Here is a 24,909-nt window from a genome sequence, read left to right on the forward strand (position 1 = left end):
TTTATATGTAGATACTGAAGATGGGATGGCTGTAAGAGGACACTTGCTTTGCGGCAACCACCCAACTATCTGATTATTTCTCTCACCTTATTTTATTATTATTCATTACAGTTCTAGCGTTCTCATTTTTACTAATATGTATCTCCCAGCTAGAAGGCATTCTTTACTCCGTAACTGTATTCACCCTTAAACGAGATGGCAGGAGAGGGGGAGTTTAAGATGTGGGTGGGATGTGTCCTGCCACACATTGAGCCCTGGGAGATCCCAAGTCTACTATGGCCTATATACTGGTTACACCCATCAACTTTTACTTCTCTTTAAATTATTTCTCAGGTCTGGCATCAATATTTTTCAAGCCCTTGATTTTACCACTCCTGCATACTTTCATAATTAGATCAAATATCTGGCTGTAATTACTAACTCCAGATGAACTATGTCTGGGTCAAGGGGCTAGTGACCTCGTTCTTTAGTCCCCGAACATGGAACAAACAATTAACCAACCATTGTAATTTACTAGAGTATATTATTGAAATATTCATTGAACCAATTGCTATCTTTGAAAATATTGATAATCATAATTTGTTTAGTAGTTGACAATGTGGTATTAATATCAATATGTTTTGTAAATATTTTCAGATTAAAGCACACCACTCACCAGAAAAGAAGAGTGTTGAGTTTTTGATAGGCATACACAAAAGAAAGAAAACTGATCCTTACTTGAGCTAGAGTAATTGCCCATGCATGCAGTCATGTTCTCTCTCTCTCTCTCTCTCTCTCTCTCTCTCTCTCTCTCTCTCTCTCTCTCTCTCATGCACCTTTGCACCCTACCAACCCTGGGAATGTGGGAAGGGAGGGGTGGCAAGTATATGTATGGTCAAGCATGCATGCGATGCACGATTGTTGGGAGTCAGTGGGGAGTGGTACATTCTGAAGGTGAGTTGGGAATGGGTGACAGGGCGGAGGAAGGGGAAACTGTTGGGTGGAGGGTTAGAGACACAGTATATATAAATGACCTAGTAAATAGTGTCAGAAGTTCCATGCGGCTTTTCGCGGATGATGCTGTAGTATACAGAGAAGTTGCAGCATTAGAAAATTGTAGCGAAATGCAGGAAGATCTGCAGCGGATAGGCACTTGGTGCAGGGAGTGGCAACTGACCCTTAACATAGACAAATGTAATATATTGCGAATACATAGAAAGAAGGATCCTTTATTGTATGATTATATGATAGCGAACAAACACTGGTAGTAGTTACTCCTGTAAAATATCTGGGAGTATGCGTGTGGAACGATTTGAAGTGGAATGATCATATAAAATTAATTCTACATCTACATTTATACTCCGCAAGCCACCCAACGGTGTGTGGCGGAGGGCACTTTACGTGCCACTGTCATTACCTCCCTTTCCTGTTCCAGTCGCATATGGTTCGCGGGAAGAACGACTGTCTGAAAGCCTCCGTGCGCGCTCTAATCTCTCTAATTTTACATTCGTGATCTCCTCGGGAGGTATAAGTAGGGGGAAGCAATATATTCGATACCTCATGCAGAAACGCGCCCTCTCGAAACCTGGCGAGCAAGCTACACCGCGATGCAGAGCGCCTCTCTTGCAGAGTCTGCCACTTGAGTTTATTAAACATCTCCGTAACGCTATCACGGTTACCAAATAACCCTGTGACGAAACGCGCCGCTCTTCTTTGGATCTTCTCTATCTCCTCCGTCAAACCGATCTGGTACTGATCCCACACTGATGAGCAATACTCAAGTATAGGTCGAACGAGTGTTTTGTAAGCCACCTCCTTTGTTGATGGACTACATTTTCTAAGCACTCTCCCAATGAATCTCAACCTGGTACCCGCCTTACCAACAATTAATTTTATATGATCATTCCACTTCAAATCGTTCCGCACGCATACTCCCAGATATTTTACAGACGTAACTGCTATCAGTGTTTGTTCCGCTATCATATAATCATACAATAAAGGATCCTTCTTTCTATGTATTCGCAATATATTACATTTGTCTATGTTAAGGGTCAGTTGCCACTCCCTGCACCAAGTGCCTATCCGCTGCAGATCTTCCTGCATTTCGCTACAATTTTCTAATGCTGCAACTTCTCTGTATACTGCAGCATCATCCGCGAAAAGCCGCATGGAACTTCCGACACTATCTACTAGGTCATTTATATATATTGTGAAAAGCAATGGTCCCATAACACTCCCCTGTGGCACGCCAGAGGTTACTTTAACGTCTGTAGACGTCTCTCCATTGATAACAACATGCTGTGTTCTGTTTGCTAAAAACTCTTCAATCCAGCCACACAGCTGGTCTGATATTCCGTAGGCTCTTACTTTGTTTATCAGGCGACAGTGCGGAACTGTATCGAACGCCTTCCGGAAGTCAAGAATAATAGCATCTACCTGGGAGCCTGTATCTAATATTTCTGGGTCTCATGAACAAATAAAGCGAGTTGGGTCTCACACGATCGCTGTTTCCGGAATCCATGTTGATTCCTACATAGTAGATTCTGGGTTTCCAGAAACGACATGATACTCGAGCAAAAAACATGTTCTAAAATTCTACAACAGATCGACGTCAGAGATACAGGTCTATAGTTTTGGGCATCTGCTCGACGACCCTTCTTGAAGACTGGGACTATCTGTGCTCTTTTCCAATCATTTGGAACCCTCCGTTCCTCTAGAGACTTGCGGTACACGGCTGTTAGAAGGGGGGCAAGTTCTTTCGCGTACTCTGTGTAGAATCGAATTGGTATCCCGTCAGGTCCAGTGGACTTTCCTCTATTGAGTGATTCCAGTTGCTTTTCTATTTCTTGGACACTTATTTCGATGTCAGCCATTTTTTCGTTTGTGCGAGGATTTAGAGAAGGAACTGCAGTGCGGTCTTCCTCTGTGAAACAGCTTTGGAAAAAGGTGTTTAGTATTTCAGCTTTACGCGTGTCATCCTCTGTTTCAATGCCATCATCATCCCGTAGTGTCCGGATATGCTGTTTCGAGCCACTTACTGATTTAACGTAAGACCAGAACTTCCTAGGATTTTCTGTCAAGTCGGTACATAGAATTTTACTTTCGAATTCACTGAACGCTTCACGCATAGCCCTCCTTACGCTAACTTTGACATCGTTTAGCTTCTGTTTGTCTGAGAGGTTTTGGCTGCGTTTAAACTTGGAGTGGAGCTCTCTTTGCTTTCGCAGTAGTTTCCTAACTTTGTTGTTGTACCACGGTGGGTTTTTCCTGTCCCTCACAGTTTTACTCGGCACGTACCTGTCTAAAACGCATTTTACGATTGCCTTGAACTTTTTCCATAAACACTCAACATTGTCAGTGTCGGAACAGAAATTTTCGTTTTGATCTGTTAGGTAGTCTGAAATCTGCCTTCTATTACTCTTGCTAAACAGATAAACCTTCCTCCCTTTTTTTATATTCCTACTAATTTCCATATTCAGGGATGCTGCAATGGCCTTATGATCACTGATTCCCTGTTCTGTACATACAGAGTCGAAAAGTTCGGGTCTGTTTGTTATCAGTAGGTCCAAGATGTTATCTCCACGAGTCGGTTCTCTGTTTAATTGCTTGAGGTAATTTTCGGATAGTGCACTCGGTATAATCTCACTCGATGCTCTGTCCCTACCACCCGTCCTAAACATCTGAGTGTCCCAGTCTATATCTGGTAAATTGAAATCTCCACCTAAGACTATAACATGCTGAGAAAATTTATGTGAAATGTATTCCAAATTTTCTCTCAGTTGTTCTGCCACTAATGCTGCTGAGTCGGGAGGTCGGTAAAAGGAGCCAATTATTAACCTAGTTCGGTTGTTGAGTGTAACCTCCACCCATAATAATTCACAGGAACTATCCACATCTACTTCAGTACAGGATAAACTACTACTAACAGCGACGAACACTCCACCACGGGTTGCATGCAATCTATCCTTTCTAAACACCGTCTGTACCTTTGTAAAAATTTCGGCAGAATTTATCTCTGGCTTAAGCCAGCTTTCTGTACCTATAACGATTTCAGCTTCGGTGCTTTCTATCAGCGCTTGAAGTTCTGGTACTTTACCAACACAGCTTCGACAGTTGACAATTACAATACCGATTGCTGCTTGGTCCCCGCATGTCCTGACTTTGCCCCGCACCCGTTGAGGCTGTTGCCCTTTCTGTACTTGCCCAAGGCCATCTAACCTAAAAAACCGCCCAGCCCACGCCACACAACCCCTGCTACCCGTGTAGCCGCTTGTTGCGTGTAGTGGACTCCTGACCTATCCAGCGGAACCCGAAACCCCACCACCCTATGGCGCAAGTCGAGGAATCTGCAGCCCACACGGTCGCAGAACCGTCTCAGCCTCTGATTCAGACCCTCCACTCGGATCTGTACCAAAGGTCTGCAGTCAGTCCTGTCGACGATGCTGCAGATGGTGAGCTCTGCTTTCATCCTGCTAGCGAGACTGGTAGTCTTCACCAAATCAGATAGCTGCCGGAAGCCAGAGAAGGATTTCCTCCGATCCATAGCGACACACATCATTGGTGCCGACATGAGCAACCACCTGCAGATGGGTGCACCCTGTACCCTTCATGGCATCCGGAAGGACCCTATCCACATCTGGAATGACTCCCCCCGGTATGCACACGGAGTGCACATTGGTTTTCTTCCCCTCTCTTGCTGCCATTTCCCTAAGGGGCCCCATTACGCGCCTGACGTAAGGCGGGTACCAGGTTGAGATTCATTGGGAGAGTCCTTAGAAAATGTAGTCCATCATCAAAGGAGGTGGCTTACAAAACACTCATTCGACCTATACTTGAGTGTTGCTCATCAGTGTGGGATCCGTACCAGATCGGGTTGACGGAGGAGATAGAGAAGATTCAAAGAAGAGCGGCGCGTTTCGTCACAGGGTTATTTGGTATCCGTGATAGCATTACGGAGATGTTTAACAAACTCAAGTGGCAGACTCTGCAAGAGAGGCACTCTGCATTGCGGTGTAGCTTGCTCGCCAGTTTTCGAGAGGGTGCGTTTCTGGATGAGGTATCGAATATACTGCTTCCCCCTACTTATACCTCCCGAGGAGATCACGAATGTAAAATTAGAGAGATTAGAGCGCGCACGGAGGCTTTTAGACAGTCGTTCTTCCCGCGAACCATACGCGACTGGAACAGGAAAGGGAGGTAATGACAGTGGCACGTAAAGTGCCCTCCGCCACACACCGTTGGGTGGCTTGCGGAGTATAAATGTAGATTTAGATGTAGATGTAGATATCAGAGACCCATGGTACAACAATGGACACCCGCATTGCGCCATCCTATGCCAGCCTATTCATGAACCATCTAGTGGAATCCTTCCAAATGACCCAGAATCCCAAACCCATCACCTGATTCAGATTCACTGATGACATCTTCATGATGTGGACAGGAAGTGAGGATGTCCTATCAACATTCCTCCAGAATCTCAACTTATCACCCATTTGCTTCACCTGCTCCTCACCTCAACCAAACAAGCTAGCTTTCTGATGTCGACTTCAATCTCAAGTATGTCCACCTCAATACCTCCACCCATATCAAAGATACCAGTGACTTATGCTCTGATATAGCATTATGTATGTATAGGAGGTAGTAGTTGGTTGACATAGGTGAGGCTCCAAAATTGGAATTTTTTTCTGGCATTCTGTAATACATTTAAAGACCTGTAATACATAAGATCTCAGGGCATGTAGGTCTTAATTCCTATTAGGAAAAGGATTACACAAAGAACAGTGTCTTGTGAGACTCAGTTTCCTGGCATGCAAGGAAGACTGTCAGAAGTGTCTACTTGAACACAGAATGACCATTGCAATAAAAGCTTCGGTATAAAAATCAGTGGAGCACCACTAAAGCGCCGCCCCCCCCCCCCCCCCCCCCCCCCACACACACACACACAGCTGTAAGAACATAGTGTTACAGCCTGTTTTCAGGTGGGTTGGGGGGGACTGCAATGAAGTGTTGGCATTGCGTGAAAGTTGTTCTGATAACAGATTTAAAGCACATGAGCTAATCATTTGTACACAAGACCTCTTAAAATCAATGGTAAAATATCCATAGAAGTCATTTAGTCTGTACAGTCCAAATCAATAATTGCTTCACCATTTATTAGACGACTTGCAGACAGCATTTACGAATCGCTCATCTCTTAATGGTTATTACCCAGTTTCAAAATGTCAGTAACTAAATTTCACCGCTTTGTTTCCAAATTGTGAAAAGTGGGTGGGATTGCAATGAGGTGAGTAGGGAGGGGATGGGGGTGGTAGTCAACCTCATACCAGATACAATTAAAAAGGCGCCGTTACAGATTTTAATACCACGTGATTGGCAACAATGTCTGCCATCTTATGTATCAATTACAGTAGCAGTATGGTCAGAAGACGACTGTTGCTGATTGCATTGGATTGCAGTCAAGACTTCGAATATGTAGTAAATAATACACTGTCATGAGAAGAAGTAGAGTCACAGACAGGCTCAACAAAAAGACTGCTGTACATTTGACATTTCAGCCAAAAGGCCTTCTTCTAAAGTAGAAACACACGCATTACTGCAAGCACAAAAGTCTCTCTCTCTCTCTCTCTCTCTCTCTCTCTCTCTCTCTCTCTCTCTCTCTCTCTCTCTCTCTCTCTCTCTTTTGTGGCCAGATGTTCCTGTTACTATTCTACTATTCCAGGTAACGTTCAGCACATGATCATGTGATCACACACCCAGAATAATTTTATTGATGTTTGTAATGCTGCAGTGAGACCTTTATGTATATAATGTTACTCAAGATCATAAAATCATACCAAATTCTATGACTACTTTTCAATGCTAAGCTAACATGGATGCCTCACATTTATCATCTTAAACAGAGGGCCAAGAAATAACTTGCCCTACACTGCCTCAAAATCACTTCCTGGGGGTGGTGATAGCTATGTCCTTCTTAGACTGCTATCACATTATCCTGCTTTGGACTAGGGAAGTCTGGTTTATGAATAAGTGCTATGTCTTTTTAATCCATTTCATCATTGTGAGGTTACACTTGCAATCAATGCCTTTCAGAGGGGCCTCTTGACAGGAATGAGGATTCTTATCTATTTCATGATTCTAACTATTAACCATAAAGTTTATTACAACCAGTGCCTACTTACTGGCTATTCTGATTTTGACTGATTAGCCTTTATCAATAGCAGTATAAAAAATGAAGCTGCATGTTTTATATTTTAATAACTACACAACAGTTGCTATACAACAATTGTATAGCACATGCTGGATGCTGGCAAAATTTTGCTGTCACAGTGCAAATGAACATAGATTGTGTAAAAGTGCGTGAAGTGATATAGCAACTGGCCATCAGAATGGAAGCAGACAGATGGACACTAATGAAGAAAGCCATTCGTACTTTCACAACCCAGCACCCAACATTATGCTAGAAATAATGATGTAACTTCAGAAACCACCTGAAGATGAAACTGAAAAGGTTCGAATACCAGTTCATGAAATAATAAATAATTAGTCAAGAAAGTGACTGGTAGCAGTTTTGTATATTTACATTCAATTAAGTCACGGGTTCTAAAATATCCACAATGGATAAGCTTAACCCATCAATATATATTCTGAAAAATGTTTTCCAGTTCATAAAAATATGCTCCACTAATGAAGAGACACCATAACTTTAATAGAGTGCAAACTTTTACTGCTACAAGCCAAAATCGGAAGGTAGCCAACTCATTTTAATTGATCTTTAAGCAGTGAGCTGATCCATATCCATCAATTTCCCTGTGATCACACGCATATCATGCTACTTCTCTTTTGTGTGCTGTGCCCACCTCTCCCACTGCCTTTTCATCTTTCCTCTGAGCAGGATCTCCAGATGTCAAAGATGTAATATACTGGGCTCACATTTAGGCAAACAGCAGTTCAAATCCCTGTCCATTTATCCGTGTTTTTGTGATTTTGCTAAATTGTTGAAGGTGAGGGCTGAGATGGCACTTTCAAAGTAGCATAGCTGATTTCCTTCCTCTAAGAAATCTTGTACTCTGTTGGCAATGGGATATTAAACTTTTCTTTCTTTTTTTTCTGCCATGCTTTCCTATGTCTTCTCTGTGCACTTGTGCTTGTGATTGTAGGCGGGAGGGGGAAGCGATGGTGTGTGGGCATCACATGTAGCAAACGTTGTTGTGTGGCCTTTCAGTGCCCTCCACTGAAGAAGCTTATAATCACAAAATTTGAGGGCTATCAGTTTATATATCTCTTTTTAAAAAAATGGACAAGTACAAGTAGCACATCTGCTCTGAGGGTTCTGTATGAACTTAATTATGTATACAAATAATAATAATAATGATTTGTGTTGCTAAGTGGCCTGATGCTAGTGTTTCTATTGGATGCTGCTTCAGCGATGTGTGTGCCCCTAACCAGCCCCCGTTACCCAAACGGAGAAAGGGGACCTACAGTTTAACGTGGAATCAAACCACATGCTGTTTCTGGTGACGCACCTCATTATTGAGAGGTGAAGGCTAGGTTAAAATGAAGACTGAAAAATCCATGGTCCAAACAAGATTTGGCTGTGTTACATTTGAGTTTCCATGAATACTCATTACCATACCACCATCAGGCCTATCACTTACGTAGATAATTCATCCAAAGGTTTTGAACAGTGAAGTTGTGTGTATCTAAATATGTGACAGGTATGGCGGTATCTTTTGATTTCACTGACGTTGAAGCTTAAATTATCTACACCGCTGAGGGACCAGTGACCTTAGTGTTTGACGTAAATTTCAACTGGATACTTCTGCCCACTCCTGAGGAGGCGGGCTTGACAGACGGACAAATAACAACGGGGTGCTGTGAGGTTCTCTTAGACAACATAGTGATGATAATGGATATCCAACATACCTCGCTAGGTACCCGTCTGAACAGTTGCCTGTCGTGGTTCAGTGTTAAGATTTGAAATCAGTCTAAAGGGAAAAAATAATCCTGAATGACAAAGGTAGGCAACTTGATTAGCAGTATACATTTTAATTATATTAGCCATTGTGCTAAGATGCAAATTACATATTATTCTATTTAAGTTATCTAGTTCCAAGTCTACCAGATATGTCTGAAGGTACTGTATTTTGTGTCATAATAATGTGGTGAGTTACTAGGAATTCTTGGTGTACTAAACACAATACTTAAAACATAAACTTTTTGACTCAGACAGAAAAGCTTCCTAATACCAACACCATTGCCAGAAAAGCAACTGATGTATTTAATGTGCTGCAGAGAATGTATTGGCAAGAAGAAATGTGTATTTCCCAATAATAATAATAATAATAATAATAATAATAATAATAATTTGTGAAAGAAAAACGCTCAGCCTGGAAGTTAACGTGGAGTAACGAAATAGACTGTGGCAGCAGGACTTTCTAACTTTTGACAAGTCAAATGTATGATTTTGAAGGAATGATAATTCCAGCACATAGACTGTAATGGGGATAAAACACAAATGAGAGAAGACTGATGCTCATGAATGAGCCTCCAGGCAAAATTCCATTTATGGAAATTAACAAGAAAAAGTGGGTAGGGGAGTGGATGGGGAGATTTTGCGTACAGGCAGAGATAAACAGCTTACTCGGAGAATAACTAAGGGAATGCTGCTTTGCTAATTCCCTGCTGTCCCTCTCTCTCATTTGTTCTCTTTCTATCTGTCGCCTTGTTACAATATTCTCTGTCTACCTTAAACCATAAAATTGTGATGTAATACGGTAAAGTGTTAATCATTATTTTGTAATATTTTTTTACAGATAAACTCCCATTCTCAGTCAGAGTCTTGCTCGAGTCTGCAGTAAGAAATTGTGACAACTTTCAAGTGAAAGAAAAAGATGTGGAAACCATTCTGGCATGGCAAGACAATCAGTCCATGGAAGGTGGCGTTGAAATTGCTTTCAAACCTGCCAGAGTAATACTCCAGGTAATATAAAGGCTTTGTGAGAGTTGTCATTTACAAAGTTTATTCCATTTGGAAATAAAATATGCATTTGAACCATTGGCTGTATGTACTCACAGTAAATTTAATTTAATTCATTAGATTGTATGGGACCATGTGAGCTGAAGTTGCTTCATCATGAAATAAATCATTAATGATTTACAGAAGGCTAATTACAGAATCTAAGAACCAGAACAGAATATATATATATATATCACACACACACACACACACACACACACACACACACACACGCATACGCACAAGCGCGCGCATGCGCATTTTTCTCTGTGTCTTTGAATCTGTGTGTGTGTGTGTGTGTGTGTGTGTGTGTGTGTGTGTGTGTGTGTGTGTGTGTGTGTGTGTGTGTGTGTGCGCGCGCGCGAGTGTATACCCGTCCTTTTTTTTCCCCCTAAGGTAAGTCTTTCCACTCCCGGGATTGGGATGACTCCTTACCCTCTCCCTTAAAACCCACATCCTTTCGTCTTTCCCCCTCCTTCCCTCTTTCCTGACGAAGCAACTGTTGGTTGCGAAAGCTAGAATTTTGTGTGTTTGTTTGTGTGTCTATCGACCTGCCAGCGCTTTCGTTTGGTAAGTTACATCATATATATATATATATATATATATATATATATATATATATGTGGGAAAAATATATCTAAAAACAAAGATGATGTGACTTACCAAACGAAAGTGCTGGCAGGTCAATAAACACACAAACATACACACAAAATTCAAGCTTTCGCAACAAACGGTTGCTTCATCAGGAAAGAGGGAAGGAGAGGGAAAGATGAAAGGATGTGGGTTTTAAGGAAGAGGGTAAGGAGTCATTCCAATCCCGGGAGCGGAAAGACTTACCTTAGGGGGGAAAAAGGACAAGTATACACTCGCGCACACGCACACGCGCGCGCGCGCACACACACACACACACACACACACACACACAAGCAGACATTTGTAAAGGCCACACACACCACACACACAGAACTATAGGGGTTGCCCATTCCTGAGTTGGAAATCCCTACTGGTTGTCAGGAAGAAGTCCAAGGAACCTATGTAGCCTTGCCAGATGCAATAAGAGGATTAAATATTGCTTCATTTATTTTCCTGAATACATTCCGTTGCTGTATCTTCTTTGGAGGCTGGTGGCTTAGCAGGTTGGCGAGGAGTCGGGTAAACCCAGTTGCTGATTAAGGCTGCCATATCTCAATGCATCAGCCTGTTGACTTCTAGTAAGTGGGTTACCGACCGTGATGTGGAAGGCATGCCCCGTCAGAAGCTCTGCGTGAAGGTGACAGTGACAACACACTGTGTGTGTGTGTGTGTTGTTCCACACGCCGTTCTCGGCATACACTGTGAGTGTTATCCCATCAGATGCACCATAGTGTCGGATACCGTGAGGTCATCTTGAATGCTGATCCTGGCCTGCAGGTTCTTTAGGCCATTTGACCCGAGCAGTGCTGGAGTTTCAAGCAGTTTGTGCCACAGGCCGGGATGATGTGGTAGGCCCATGGACTAAGCATCTGTGGCAGTTGGTACAGGAGCCTGGCTTCTCTCATCAGTGGCTGTGGATTGGTGGTACTCTCTTAAGATGGCAAGAGTAAGACTGGTACTGGAACAATCTCTCAAACAAGATGTTACAATACAGTAATCAGATAATTGAGTGGGAACACCATTGATCCTACAGATAGACTGATTCTAGGTTAGTGGGGTGTTGGGGAGAGACTTTGCTGTATGAAGTCATTTTATGTGACTGAATTGCTCTTATTCATTATGAGTCGTCAGTAGTCTTCAGTTTTGCTGTAGTGGCTTAATGAATTTGTCTGTGTCGTAACTGCTTTGTCAAACCTGTGATAGGTGGTGGTGTTGTATCCTACTTAGTATTTCTTACATAATGTTAAGAGGTGTAATGGAGGCAGGATTGGTCTGCACTTAATTTTTTGCTGAGCTCGCTTGTACTCACCCACAGAAGTGTTGATGTTGCAATCTTTGTGACAGACTAATTATGTTGAAATGTTTATGCCTAGCAGCTGGATCATATTGATACTTCTGTGTGCAGGAGCAATGCTGTGCTTTAGAGCCTTGGAAGAATGTTCTCTTCAGTTTCCTTACTACCATGGTATTCATCAAAAATTCATCAAAAATTTTACTATTTCATTGTCTTCTAATTAATTATCTTACATACTTACATTTACTCTCAATCTTTGGGTCCTTCAATCACAACGGACAGCTTACCTTAGTTTAATATAATCTTCATAGTTCAATTTGTTATACATTTTGTCCGTTCGACACTCTTACTTGCTATTACGAATCAGTTCCATGAGAATCTCATGAACAGTTGCTTCTTTTGCACAAGTGATTTGTCATAGATAAACGTGAACTGCCTCAAATAAATGCTGGTATCCTGATAACACTAGCGTTACACTGACCATAATGATAGTCCATTGACATTTCTCTTGATATGCTGTAGCATTTGATCTACTGAAATTTGTCCTTTCTCTGAAATGATTAATTCATCTGCTATTTGTAGCAAAGTGGGATGCAAGGTACTATTCAGGAAGGTTCGGTTTTAAATGGGTAACACAGTTGGAGTTTTTTCTGGCCAATACAAGATTGGTAGAGTCGCTACAATTATCTTGGTACCTGTATTTCTAGCAGGAAGGTGAATCTGGGTTATGGCTGTGTCATATTTGTTCACATTAATTGAAAACCCACTCTGTATTAACTCTAGTTTTGTCATACCAGTAAATATTTTATTATTGTAACAATTTACGGCTACTGTTTTTGATGAGAACATAGAATACATCCATTGATTGCCAACCGACTGACAGTGTGGTTCTGGCATGGATGCTATCTTCTTGCACTCTGGTGCCTCCATATTTCCTAGGAATAACTGAATTCCACATGCTCCCTTGTTGGAACATAGTACCAGAGCTTTACAAATAATGACTAACTGCTTGACACAATTGCTAAAATCTTTTACTGACATAACAACTTGTGTATCCTGTTGTTCCAAAATGCGTAACACTTCACCAGTTTGAAACTGAACCCACTTACTGATTAGCTTCCATTTGACTGGATACAGATGGATTGTAAACCATTGGTGATGAGATTTTAAACATACTACTGAAAATTGCATGTTGGTGTTTATTCTAGACCGATCTGAATAAAGCTCAATTGTACAAGGTGTACAACTTTCCTTCTGCCGTTTGCCAATAGGAGCGACAAGGTTAAGTAGCGGACGAAAGAAACAGATCGCAGATGTCAGACAGTTAGTTTGGACCTCGGCCAACATAACCTCATTGAAACATTAGTTGATTTGTGTCTGCATCATAAAGTGGTTCTTGATTGAAAATGTCAGTTTACACGCCTAATTCTCGTCATTTGTGGGAGGTGTTACTGGTTTGTTTCAGTGTGAAGAAAACAGCAGCCGAGTCTCTTCGAATGCTGTCAAGTACGTATGGTAAGGACACTAATAGTGAAAGAACATGTTGCCAGTGGTTTCAGTGCTTCAAGAACGGTAATTTTTACGTTGTAGTCCGGCATAGTGGTGGAAGAGTTGAAGATTAAGAATTGGAGACATTGCTGAGTGAAGACTCACGTCAAATTTGAGAAGAATTGGTACGATTAGTGGGAGTGACATAGCAAGCCATTTCAAAACATCTCAAGGCTATGGGCATGATTCAGAAAGAAAGAACTTGAGTCCCGCATGAGCTGTAACCAAGAGACGTTGAATGGCATTTGTGTGTTTGTGAACAGTTGCTTCAGAGGCAAAAACAGAAGGGATTTCTGCATCACATTGTGACTGGAAACTAAAAATGGGTTCATTACAATAACCTTAAACACAAAAAGTCGTGGGTATATCCAGGCCATGCTTCCACGTCAATGGCCAAACTGAATATTCAGAATATTCACGGCTCCAAGATCATGCTCTGCAGTTGATGGGACCAACTCGGTGTCGTGTACCATGAGGTGTTAAAACCAAGTGGAACAATCACAGGTGATCGTTATTGAATGCAATTAATGCTTTTGAGTAGAGCATTAAAAGACAAGTGGCCGCAATACAGCGAGAGGCATGATAAAGTGATTTTGCAACACGACCCCACGTGGCAAAAGAGGTCAGAATGTACTTGGAAACATTAAAATGGGAAGTCCTACCCCACCTGCCGTATTTTCCAGATATTGCTCACTCTATCACCTGTTTAGATCAATGGCGCATGGCCTGGCTGACGAACACTTCTGATCTCATGAAGTAGTCACAAATTTGATCGATTCGTGGATCACTTCAAAAGATGACCAACTTTTTCGATGTGGGATTCATACACTGCCCGAAAGATGGGAGAAAGTAGTGGCCAGTGATGGAAAATACTTTGAATTATACATGTGTAACCTGTTTGTTTCATTAAAGCCTCAAATGTTGGGGAAAAAATGGCAGAAGCTAAGTTGTACACCTTGAAGCAGCACCAAAGAACAGTGCTATATTACGTTTAACCATAGGTACAAGATGTCATAACCCTTTCAGAAATTACTTTTGTACTCGCTGTAGTCCTAATAGAAACAGCTGTGGTGGTGTACTTGGATGTCCATGAGTGGCATGTTGACTTGCTTATAGTACTCTTTCTGCTTCTACTCTGGCACTTTCAAAGCCATTAGCAAGTGCCCATTGCTATCTGGCCACTACTAGTTTCTAATCTAGTGTACTCAAATGATTTAGGATCTCTTTCAGATCTGTTTAAAGTGCATAGCTTTTGTTATGTTCAACAGTCCCTGTGTTGTATGACAACTCAGTTGTTTGTGTATTTGTGGCCATTTCCTGTGATACCCCTATTGCACTATTTAAATTTGTGATGTCCTCATTATCTGCTGTCCACAATATCCTTTCTAACAGTTTTCCACCAGCATCTAGCCAACCCGTCTTCTTTCACACTGATGTTTCTGGAATTGTCCTTGTCAGTTACTGTAAATGAGCCCTAAGTTTTTTGTAGGAAAACTACAGCTCCTGACTTTCTTACCTCCCAAATACGAGGGTGAGTCAAATGAAAACCTTAAATTTGTATTAACAAATCGAAATTTTGTGCCGTTATCCTGTAAGTTGGTAAGTGTGCTACAAACAGCGTGCAGAATGGCCTGTAGGTGGCAGCATAGTGCAGATGCACACATACCATCGTAGTATCAGTATAAAGATGGCCGCCCCACTTGTGACTTGCACCAGGGAAGAAAAGCGTTCTGTTATTCGGTTTTTGTGTAGTGAAGGTGCGAAACCTATTGAAATTCATCGACGAATGAAGGTTCAGTATGGTGTGGTATGTTTGTCACAGCAGCAAGTCTACGAATGGAGTAGGAAGTTCGCAAATGGTGTGACTTCAGTGGAAGATGCTCCTCATCCAGGTTAGGCGCAACAAGTTGTGGCTCCACAGAACATTGCAGCAGTTGAAGCCATAGTGAAGGAAAACCGCTGAGTGACACTGAATGACATTGCGGCATGTTTACAGATTAGTCAAGGGTCAGCACACCACATTGTGCATCATGTGTTCCAGTTTCATAAAAAGTGTCTGCAAGATGGGTGCCACGATAGCTGACTCCTGAAATGAGAGAATGATGTGTTGATGCTTGTGAAGAACATCTTCAAAGGTGATGGCTTCCTTCCAAGAATCGTTACTGGGGACAAAACCTGGGTTTACTTCCACCAACCGGAAACGAAGAGAACGATCAAGGAATGGCGCCATTCCTCATCACCAAAACCAAAGAAGTTTCGAACAGAACCACCAGCAGGGAAGGTTATGCTGACTCTCTCTTGGGATGAAAAAGGTGTCATTTTGGAGCATTTCGTGCCTAGAGGGACCACTGTCACCATTGCGTCATACACAGATCTCCTAAAAAATCATCTGTGGCCTGCAATCAAATCAGTGACGTGGATTGCTGTCAGCAGGTGTCCTTTTGCAACATGTCAGTGCAAGGCCCCACACTGTGCGTACAGTAGTTGCAACAATCACAGACCTGCATTTTAAGTGTCTTCCTCATCCACCATACTCACCAGACCTTGCCCCAAGTGACTTCCATATGTTTGGACCACTCAGAGGCAGTGGGAGGAAAGAAGTTCCATTCTGATGAAGAGGTACGCCACGTGGTGCATGAGTGGTTGTGCGGACTACCTAATAAATTTTTTTCTCAAGGAATTTATGCACTTTGTAAGTGCTGGAGGACTTGCATTGAGTGTGGGGGAGATTATGTTGAAAAGTACCACTTCTGCACAATAAATAATATTTAAAAACATATTTAATGTTTTCATTTGACTCCCCCTCGTATTAAATGGGGGTTTAGTGACCACTTAAGACTTTTGAGGACCATGGCTGGTTGCCATAAGAATAAGATTCTAGTGTCCAGTGGCTGGATCTTAATGGCATGTGCTTCACATGCATGTAATCTTTTGTTTGTACATGCTTGGTTACTATGGGCCCCTAGCCTTTGCTGCATCGCTTCCTTTCCATGCTGCAGGCTTATACTTTCACTAACCCTTTCCCCCTCCCCTCTGCCTCGCCATTGGATGGTTTTCTTGGTGCCAACGCTGCTTGGGCTTCACGTTTCCACTTCCAACGTATTCTACAACTTTTCATTAAATAAACATGTGGTGCCCGTTGTTGGGTTTGACCTTCCACAAATTTTAAAAATTATCTAGAAGTGCAGATCTTGCAGGGAAAGTCACCCAGTGTGGTGTGGGCTCCACCTTTGTGCGTATCCATCTGTGCACCCTGTCCTTTATACAGTAGTACTCCCAAAACCCACCACGGTTCATGACTGGGGGATGGGGATTCTGAGCAATGGATTACTGACGAGGTAGCTGTTGCTAAGGTTGGTTAGCACCTGTGGGGAGAGCCCCCTTTCAGAATGGGTGGCAGCGTGGCGGATCAGTTGCAAATGAAGTGTATGAAGTAGTATCCCACTGGTGGCCACAGAGCCCCAGCAGTCTCTACGAAAGGGCAGTCCTCTTATCAGTGCAGAGATGTGACACTAAAATGTTCCCTTCCCTGGCTACACCGTGGGAGGAATGTAGGACTAAATGGCAAGCAGAGCAGTAATCATCACAATACTTGGTTTGTACAAGGAATAGTAGTGATTCCTTCTTAGCTACAGAGCTCTTGTTCTTTGTGGAGAGCTTATAAGACAAGTTGGGGGAAATGGCAGCCATCTCTGAAATGAAAAGTGGCTCAGTTTTGATCAAAATGGCATCCCCTGCCCAATTGCAGGCACTGCTCACTTGTAACAAGCTGGGTGACATACCGGTGACTGCCACACCTTATAAGTCTAAATTCAGTCCAGGGCATCATTTTCCAAGGAGACCTGCTCTTACAATCTGATGATGATCTACACAAAAGCTGGAGCGACTGGGTGTAGACTTTGTCGTGTACATAGGCCGCCGAAGGACAATAGGGTTGCTACTGATGCCATCATCTTGGCTTTCGAGGGTATCTATTGCTTGAATAGATCAAGGTGATGGGTATACGATGTGATGTGAAACTGTATGTCTCCCCCTCCCCCCCCCTACACACACCCCCTCCCCTTCCCCTCTCCCGCATGCAGCACTTAAAGTGTTTGAAATTTGGGAACCTGTCTTTGCTTTGCAGTGCTTGCCCCACCTTTAGTGATTGTGGATGAGCACTCCATGTGAACCCTCCCTGTGCACCTCCCCCCATCTATGTCAACTGTGGAAAGTGCCATTCTTCCTGTTCATCAGAGTGCACTGTTTTGCAGAAAGAAAAGAAAATACAAAAATACAAGACTGGTTAAACTTGGTTAGCAAGAGGCCAAGAAAAATTATGAGCACTTCCACCCAGCATATCAAACAATGTCATGTGCTACAGCTACAATCACCCCACCCCTTTTGGCGACGGTACTCCCACCCGTTGCACCATGTACAGTGGGCCTTCAGGGTGGCTCAACCATGTCTGCCCCATGACGGGTGGGGACTCCCCTCTTGCTGCTTCATCCACACCTGCTTTCAGATCAGTGGCTTCCCACCCACTAGAGACATTGATCCCCACCTCCCAGTCACACACAAACCACCTTCCTCCAGCTTATCTCATCAGGAAGGGATCTCTCGGGCACTTTTTTCCAAAACTTCTGCTGGTCTTTAACTAGGCACCAGCCAGTGGCTTAAGGAGCCACAGGCTGCTAGTCAGAGGGCTTCGCAGTCATCATCTTTACCTGAAACTAATTCAGAGAAACCCTCACAATTATTGAATTACTCTAAGGAGAGGGAGGACAAGAAAAAGTCCTCCAAGGAGGAGTACATTCAGATGAGCCCCCTTGCCACCATATCCCACCTGTTCCGCTCCTGTGGCAGAGATGGAGATTCCAGCAGCACCTGACACAACGATTTGCACGACACACAGGAGTTTGGAATGTGTATCTATTGATGCCACAACCCCTCAATCAGTGGCAGCAGATTACCCTAAGGCATAACCTGGCCCCCATGGTCCATTCATGGCCTCACTGTACATCGACAACTTCATTCTTTAGTGGAATTTTAGTGTTTCCCACCACCTGGCTGAGCTATGACATCTATTAAGCACTTTATCTGCCTCCTGCATTGACCTTCAGGAGACTTGGTTTCCAGCAACACAGACCCCAGCCTTTCATGGATAGTGGGAGATATTATAAGAATTGTGCTGTCTTTAACAGTGTGTCGGGCAGAGTTTTCACATCCTGTAGTGAAATTGTGCCCCTTAAAACACTTTTTAAGGCTGTGCCTGTTCAAACAAGGGCATTTCAGGATATTACCATCTGCTATGTTTACCTCCTTCCTGGAGTGTCCCAGAACATGCTGTTCGCCCACCATTCCTAATCTTGCGTGATTTCAATGCCCATAAACCTTGGTTGGGTGGAACCATGGTCACTGGCTGTGGTAAGGACATACAAAATTTACTGGCACAACTTGACCTGTGCCTCTTGAGTACTGATACTCTACACAATCGAGTGTGGTGCATGGAACCTTCTTGGCCATTGACCTTTCCATTAGCAGCTCATGTCTTCTCTCATCCATCTACTGGAGGGTCCATGATGACCCATGTAATAGTGACCACTTCCTGATCTTCCTGTCCCTCCCTTAGTGTTGCTCCCCTGGATGCCTGTGCAGATGGGCTCTCAGCAGTGTCGACTGGGATGCTTTCACCTCTGCTGTCTACCTTTGCTCCTCGTCACATGCAAATATCGATGAGACAGTCCAGAAGACAACTACAGTCATTCTTTTGGCAGCTAATTTAGCGATCCTCTGTTCCTGAGGCCCACCCTGATCCAAGACAGTATCTTGGTGGTCGTTGGATATCAGAGGCCATTAGAGATCATAGATGGGCTCTCCAATGCCATAAGTAGTACTCATCGATGGAGTACCTCATTGCCTTTAAGTGGTTCCACGCCCTGATTCCACCATGTAATAAAAAGATGGAAGCAAGACTGCTGGGTCAGAAAAGTTTGGTTCATCCCAAGGCCATCTGCCACCAATTTTTCTCACCCTTGGCACAGCCCAAGGTTTCGAAATAGTCTACATTGATGACTCGATGGTTGCTGGTCATGTAAGCTTTGCTTATACTCACGTGGGACATACTGAACTGCTCTCCTTGCTGGATGGCTGTGGTGTTTTCACTGCGGAGTTGGTAGCCGTCTCTTATACTCTTGAGTATATCTGTTTCTACACTACTGAGTCCTTTCTCATCTGCAGTGACTCCTTGAGAAGTTTGCAAGGTCTTGACCAGTGGTATTACGCCATCAAGTTTTAGGTGCCTGAAATATGGAATGGCTCACTTTGACTGCACCTAACAATGGGTGTTCAAGGAAAATACAAATATGTGGAGGTCCTCCAAGCAGGCCTCTCAAAAGGACTCTACCATCCTTTGCTGGCTCTGCATCAGCCATACTTAGCTGATTCATGGTCATCTCCTACACAGCGAGGATCCACCCCACTGGTGTTGCGGCTCCAATTTGACAGTGATCCCCATTTTGTTGGACTGCCCCAACCTAGCTGCCCTACGACAGACCTTTGCATCTCAATGACTCTCTATCCCAGGTGTTAGGAGACAGTGCCCCAGTGGCTGACTTAATTTTATGTTCTGTTCATGAAGCAGGCCTTCACCACTCTCTTTAAGGGAGTGCCACTTAACCTTGTCAGCCCATTGAGGGTTTGGCAGAACACACTGTTATCACCTCTGCTCAGATTGGGCTACAGTTGGCTTGGTGGTCCAGCCCAGTCCTGAAACCCACCTGTTCTTTCACTCTTCTTCCCCCCTCTTCTCACACAGTCTGTTAAGTTGTTCATCTCTCTCTGTGCTTCTCTTGTCCTGTCCATGTTGCTAGACTTTCCCAGGCAGTCTCAGACCAGAGTACTTCTGGTAAGTGGCAGGGGCTCTGGAATGTATTGTCCTTTCATTGCACTCTGCTTTCAGGGGCTTCCGGCTGCTCCCTGGATGGGGCACCTTGCTTGCCTTTCTTCCTCTGTCTCCCTTTCTTCCTTTTGTCCCTTACCTGAGCTTTGCTGACATTGTTAGACCTTTGCTGAAAGGCAAAGGGACTGATGACCAACTAGTTCAGCTCCTTTAACAAACCAACTGGCCAATATGCGTATAAAACACTATGTCCATAATAATATGTTCTGTCATCATCTTTGACACCGCCTCGGAGAAAGGGATTACCATGAATCACCTCCCTCCTTGGCATGAAGGCATATTTCATTGAAAATTACACATTCTACAGCAGACTATGTTAAATAACATTAACATAGGTAAACCATTATAAAATTAAATTCACAGGTTTCAGTAAATTTGACACTTGGTTGCATTAGAAGAGTTTATTAATTTGTTACTGGTTTGGTCACTGACCATTATCCAGCACCAGAATCAACGTTAGAAAACCGAAATGTTAACAAAACCTAAATGCAAAAATTGATAGACATGGAATACAAAAACATAACTTATGACAAATTGGCTACTGCATATCAAATGTCAGTCATGTTGAACTGCATTAACTGTAAGTTTCATGAGTGATAATAAAGAACAACAACATTTTTCATATGTCAGCAACCTTCTTCGTGTGCAGACAAGAAACTGGCCACATGTAATGAGGACATAGCATGAGTAGCCAAAGCGTAGCCAAAGCGTCTGTAGCCTCAAAGACAACTCCAAGGAGATGTCCAGTCGATATGAATCATGACATATAAAGATAATTCTAAGATAAAAAAAAACCATAATTATAACCATTACATAGTACAGTCGTAAGTGAAAAATGTACAAAAACCACAAGCATAAGTTATAAAAAACAATGGTTTTTTTCTATGAAAGTAAAATAATCTAAGACAAACATCTTTGAAACACAGTTAAAACAAGAGCACCAAATTCTGGTACAATATATAATTGTGTCGCACATCCTTACAGACAGGGACACGGGAACAAATAATTTTGATTAAGGTTCCCAGTATATTACTGAAAAAGCTACATCATGAAAACAAGAAAAAACTAACCAGGGCTAAACAGTATGAGGGTCACAGCGTTAAGATGATAAGAAACATGAAAGACATAAATGAATTTGACATAGTGCACAGGGATGTACTGTGCTGTATAAATTGTATATACTCGACACTGTAGTGAGACATGGCTTTCCTTCCACCCTTTAAAACAATTTCAGAGTGATTACTGCATTTCATGTACCGTAACATATGCAGTATGTAAAGTCCACTGAGTATAAAGTATCAAGTGACCACATTTTTCACTGTGAGCTCTCCTAATTAATTGCTGTAGGTTTCTCAATTAGAAATATCAAACTAACTGTGAGCACTAAAGACAAGCTACGATGTGAAACTATAATATGCAAAGGAATTAAATCTTTTAAGCAAAATTGCTTGATAAACATGCAGAAATAATGGCGTGGTTGGCACTTTTTCCCTTCGTCTCCCTTTTTGTCCCTCTCCTCGTGGATTACCCACAATATCCGAATATATGAGATCAATATGGAACATCAGATAAATAACTATTGAGCTTATAAAAGTTATTAAAAACCAAGAAAGAACAGGGTCATAAGCTTTAGGCAATTAAATATTGTATTGAATGGGACATTGTATTAACAAAACTAGATGACTGAGAAACATAAAATCAAAAAATATAAAAACAATTTTCAACCATTACAACTCGTCAACACTCCTAAATTACTAATTGCAGCAGAGACCAAGAGAACTCAACTCCAATTGCCTAAACCTGAGAACCCTGATTATTCCTTGGTTTTTGAATAACTTTTATAAGCTCATTAGTTACGTCTGGTGTTTCATTTTGCTCTCAAACATTTGGATACTGAATATTGATCCCTCTGCAGAAATGGATTCTGTATAACTCCTGTTTGACTATAAGTTAGCTGTGTGTGCTACATTATTTCAGCCCCACATGTGGACATGAAACAATGCTTTTACTGACAGGTCTTCTGCATACTATCTTTAAAGAACCCTTTATCAAGTCATTGAGTTGTAATACTGTGTACCATGTACTGTTTAATCCTGATTAGTTTTCTCTTATTCCCATGATGATGTAGCTTCTCAGTATGATACTGGGAACCATAATCAAAATTATTTGTTCCTTGTCACTGTCTGTGTTGATGTGGTAAATTGAATTATACATTGTACGTAGAATTTGGCTTTCTTGTCTTAATTATGTTTCAGAGATTTTTGTCATTGGTCACTTTATTTACATTATTGTCATGTAATGGTTACTAAACAGATAGTAAAACTGGACATCATCTTGGGGTTGTCTTTGATGCTACAAGTGGCTGGCTACTCATGCTATATCCTGACTACATGTAGCCACCCCACTCCCCCTGCGGGTCCGGGTGTTAGAAATAGGCCAGAGGTATTCCTGCCTGTCGTAAGAGGCGACTAAATGGAGTGTCTCACTTTTCGGCCCCATGAGTTTAGGTCCCATTCTATGGTTTGACCTGTCACTTTCAAAATTCTACAGAAGTGTGACTGTTGTTGGATCCCATTTTTGTCATGTGTGATCAGCCATAGTGCAATATGACCTTTCCGACTCTTTTGTGTAGTCTATAAGTTCTTGATAAATTACTAATTTTATGCTTTATTTACAACAGTAAATCTAATGTTTACAACAAGCTCTTACAGAAGTTTTTTGTTGCGCATGATTATAACGTTGGTGGATATAGTGCTGTTATGTGAGGATACTCGGCATTGAGGCATACAACTGTTGAGTTGGTATATGTTGTAAGCCCCAATGATTGACCCTCTCTGAGCTACCAGATGAGTTAATTTGAATGTGGAATGGCTGCTTATGTCAAACAACACAAATTATCTCTGTCCTGCAGAATCTTGATAAAAGAACTGATTATACCAAATACTCCTAATTGATGTATTTACTTCTGAGTGCAAATTATTATAAGTGATATACAGGAAAATGAAGTACTTTATTTAGAAACGCACATTTTCAATAATTTGTAGTCAACCATACAAAGTTTGACTACTTATAAAGCACAGTTTAACTATTGCATTTGAGTAGTGAGACATTTCTGATCATTTCCCCTGCTTAAGAGACTTATTGATGAATATATTAACAGTATCTCACATTGGAGTGCTATGTAGTATCTCTTCTGCACATGTACTGCACTACACGGCAATCAATATAAGAAAGTGCTATTGTTTTTTGCTGTGCCTGGGAATTATTATTTTACTGTGTATACATTGTGTTTACACTAGGTAGTAAGTTTTGAATCAATTTGTAAATAAAATGTCAGTACAATGAACAATCAATACACAGAAGGTAATTACTGATGTCCATGAATGTCTTCGTAGTATATTAACTGCAAATAATTGATCAGTAGGTAGAGTTTTTGTTGGAGAATAGAAATGAGCACAGTTTTTCCATCTTATGAGGAAGGCAACATATTTAGAATAAGTAAGTTGGTAAGTTGGTTTAAAAGCCAAGCAACATGCCAAGGATTGTCAGAGTAGCTGTAAAGAATCTGTCTTATACCAGTTACCATATTCAAACTAAAGAATCTACTTACACCAATGGGTATATCAGTAGAATAAAAGCTTAAGAAATGTCAGAGGAGAAGGTGCAAAATGATGTGCCATTAGCGAGAGAGAGAGAGAGAGAGAGAGAGAGAGAGAGAGAGAGAGAGAGAGAGAGAGAGAGAGAGAGAGTCTTTTTCCAGAAAGTGAGTTCGGTTAATTTTTTTGACTAGGAGCTTTCATACTTCTGCCATGAATCTTCTTTATTGTGTTGGTATGAAAGTATATAATGAAAGTAGATCTCCTAATTTGCTATTTAAACATTACTGCATTATTACATATTGAAATCTTTCAGTTTTATGCCCAACATGTATTTGTTGTGTTATTAGCACCCTTATAAGAAATTATCAATGCAAAAATTTCAATGTAGTTTTTAGACACCTTTATTGCATGTGTAGGTTTTATTAAAATTTGTGGTGATAAGTTACAAATGATACGGAAACACATTGGTTTCAATAGTGTAAGAAAATACTTTCAAAACCATGTGTATGTTACTTCAAATACTGCAGCCCAAAGGAGGATTCTTTAAAAGTTTATTTGCCATTTTATGTTCAGTATTTTCAGATAGATGCACATAATTTAGTGAGACTTCTACTAAAGAAAGTGTAACTTGTCATTTAGATGTATTAAACAGTTTTTGAGAGTGATGTTTTTGAAGATATTCTTTTCCCAATCAGGATTTGACTGGAGTACCAGCAGTTGTTGATTTTGCTGCAATGCGAGATGCTGTTAAAAAGCTGGGTAGTGATCCACAAAAAATAAATCCTATTTGTCCATCAGATCTAGTAATAGATCACTCAGTGCAGGTGGACTTCTTCAGGATGTAAGTTAAAAACTTTGGTTCATCATATTTTCTGTAGATAGTTCTGCAGAGCTTCAGTGT

The 24,909-nt window shown here is 41.8% G+C and overlaps 1 protein-coding gene across 2 annotated transcripts in view; it reads left to right on the forward strand.

Moving 5' to 3' along the window:
- Positions 1-24,909, forward strand: part of LOC126482289 (cytoplasmic aconitate hydratase-like) — a 328,052-nt gene that overhangs the window by 74,998 nt on the left and 228,145 nt on the right. For both annotated transcript variants that reach the window (XM_050106284.1, XM_050106283.1), the window contains exons 3-4: positions 9,792-9,958; positions 24,704-24,849. In XM_050106284.1, the coding sequence (XP_049962241.1) occupies positions 9,792-9,958; positions 24,704-24,849 (313 nt within the window). The remainder of the gene's footprint in view (positions 1-9,791; positions 9,959-24,703; positions 24,850-24,909) is intronic.

The sequence above is a fragment of the Schistocerca serialis genome, chromosome 5, assembly GCF_023864345.2.
Source record: "Schistocerca serialis cubense isolate TAMUIC-IGC-003099 chromosome 5, iqSchSeri2.2, whole genome shotgun sequence".
In the NCBI taxonomy this organism is placed as follows: domain Eukaryota; kingdom Metazoa; phylum Arthropoda; class Insecta; order Orthoptera; family Acrididae; genus Schistocerca; species Schistocerca serialis.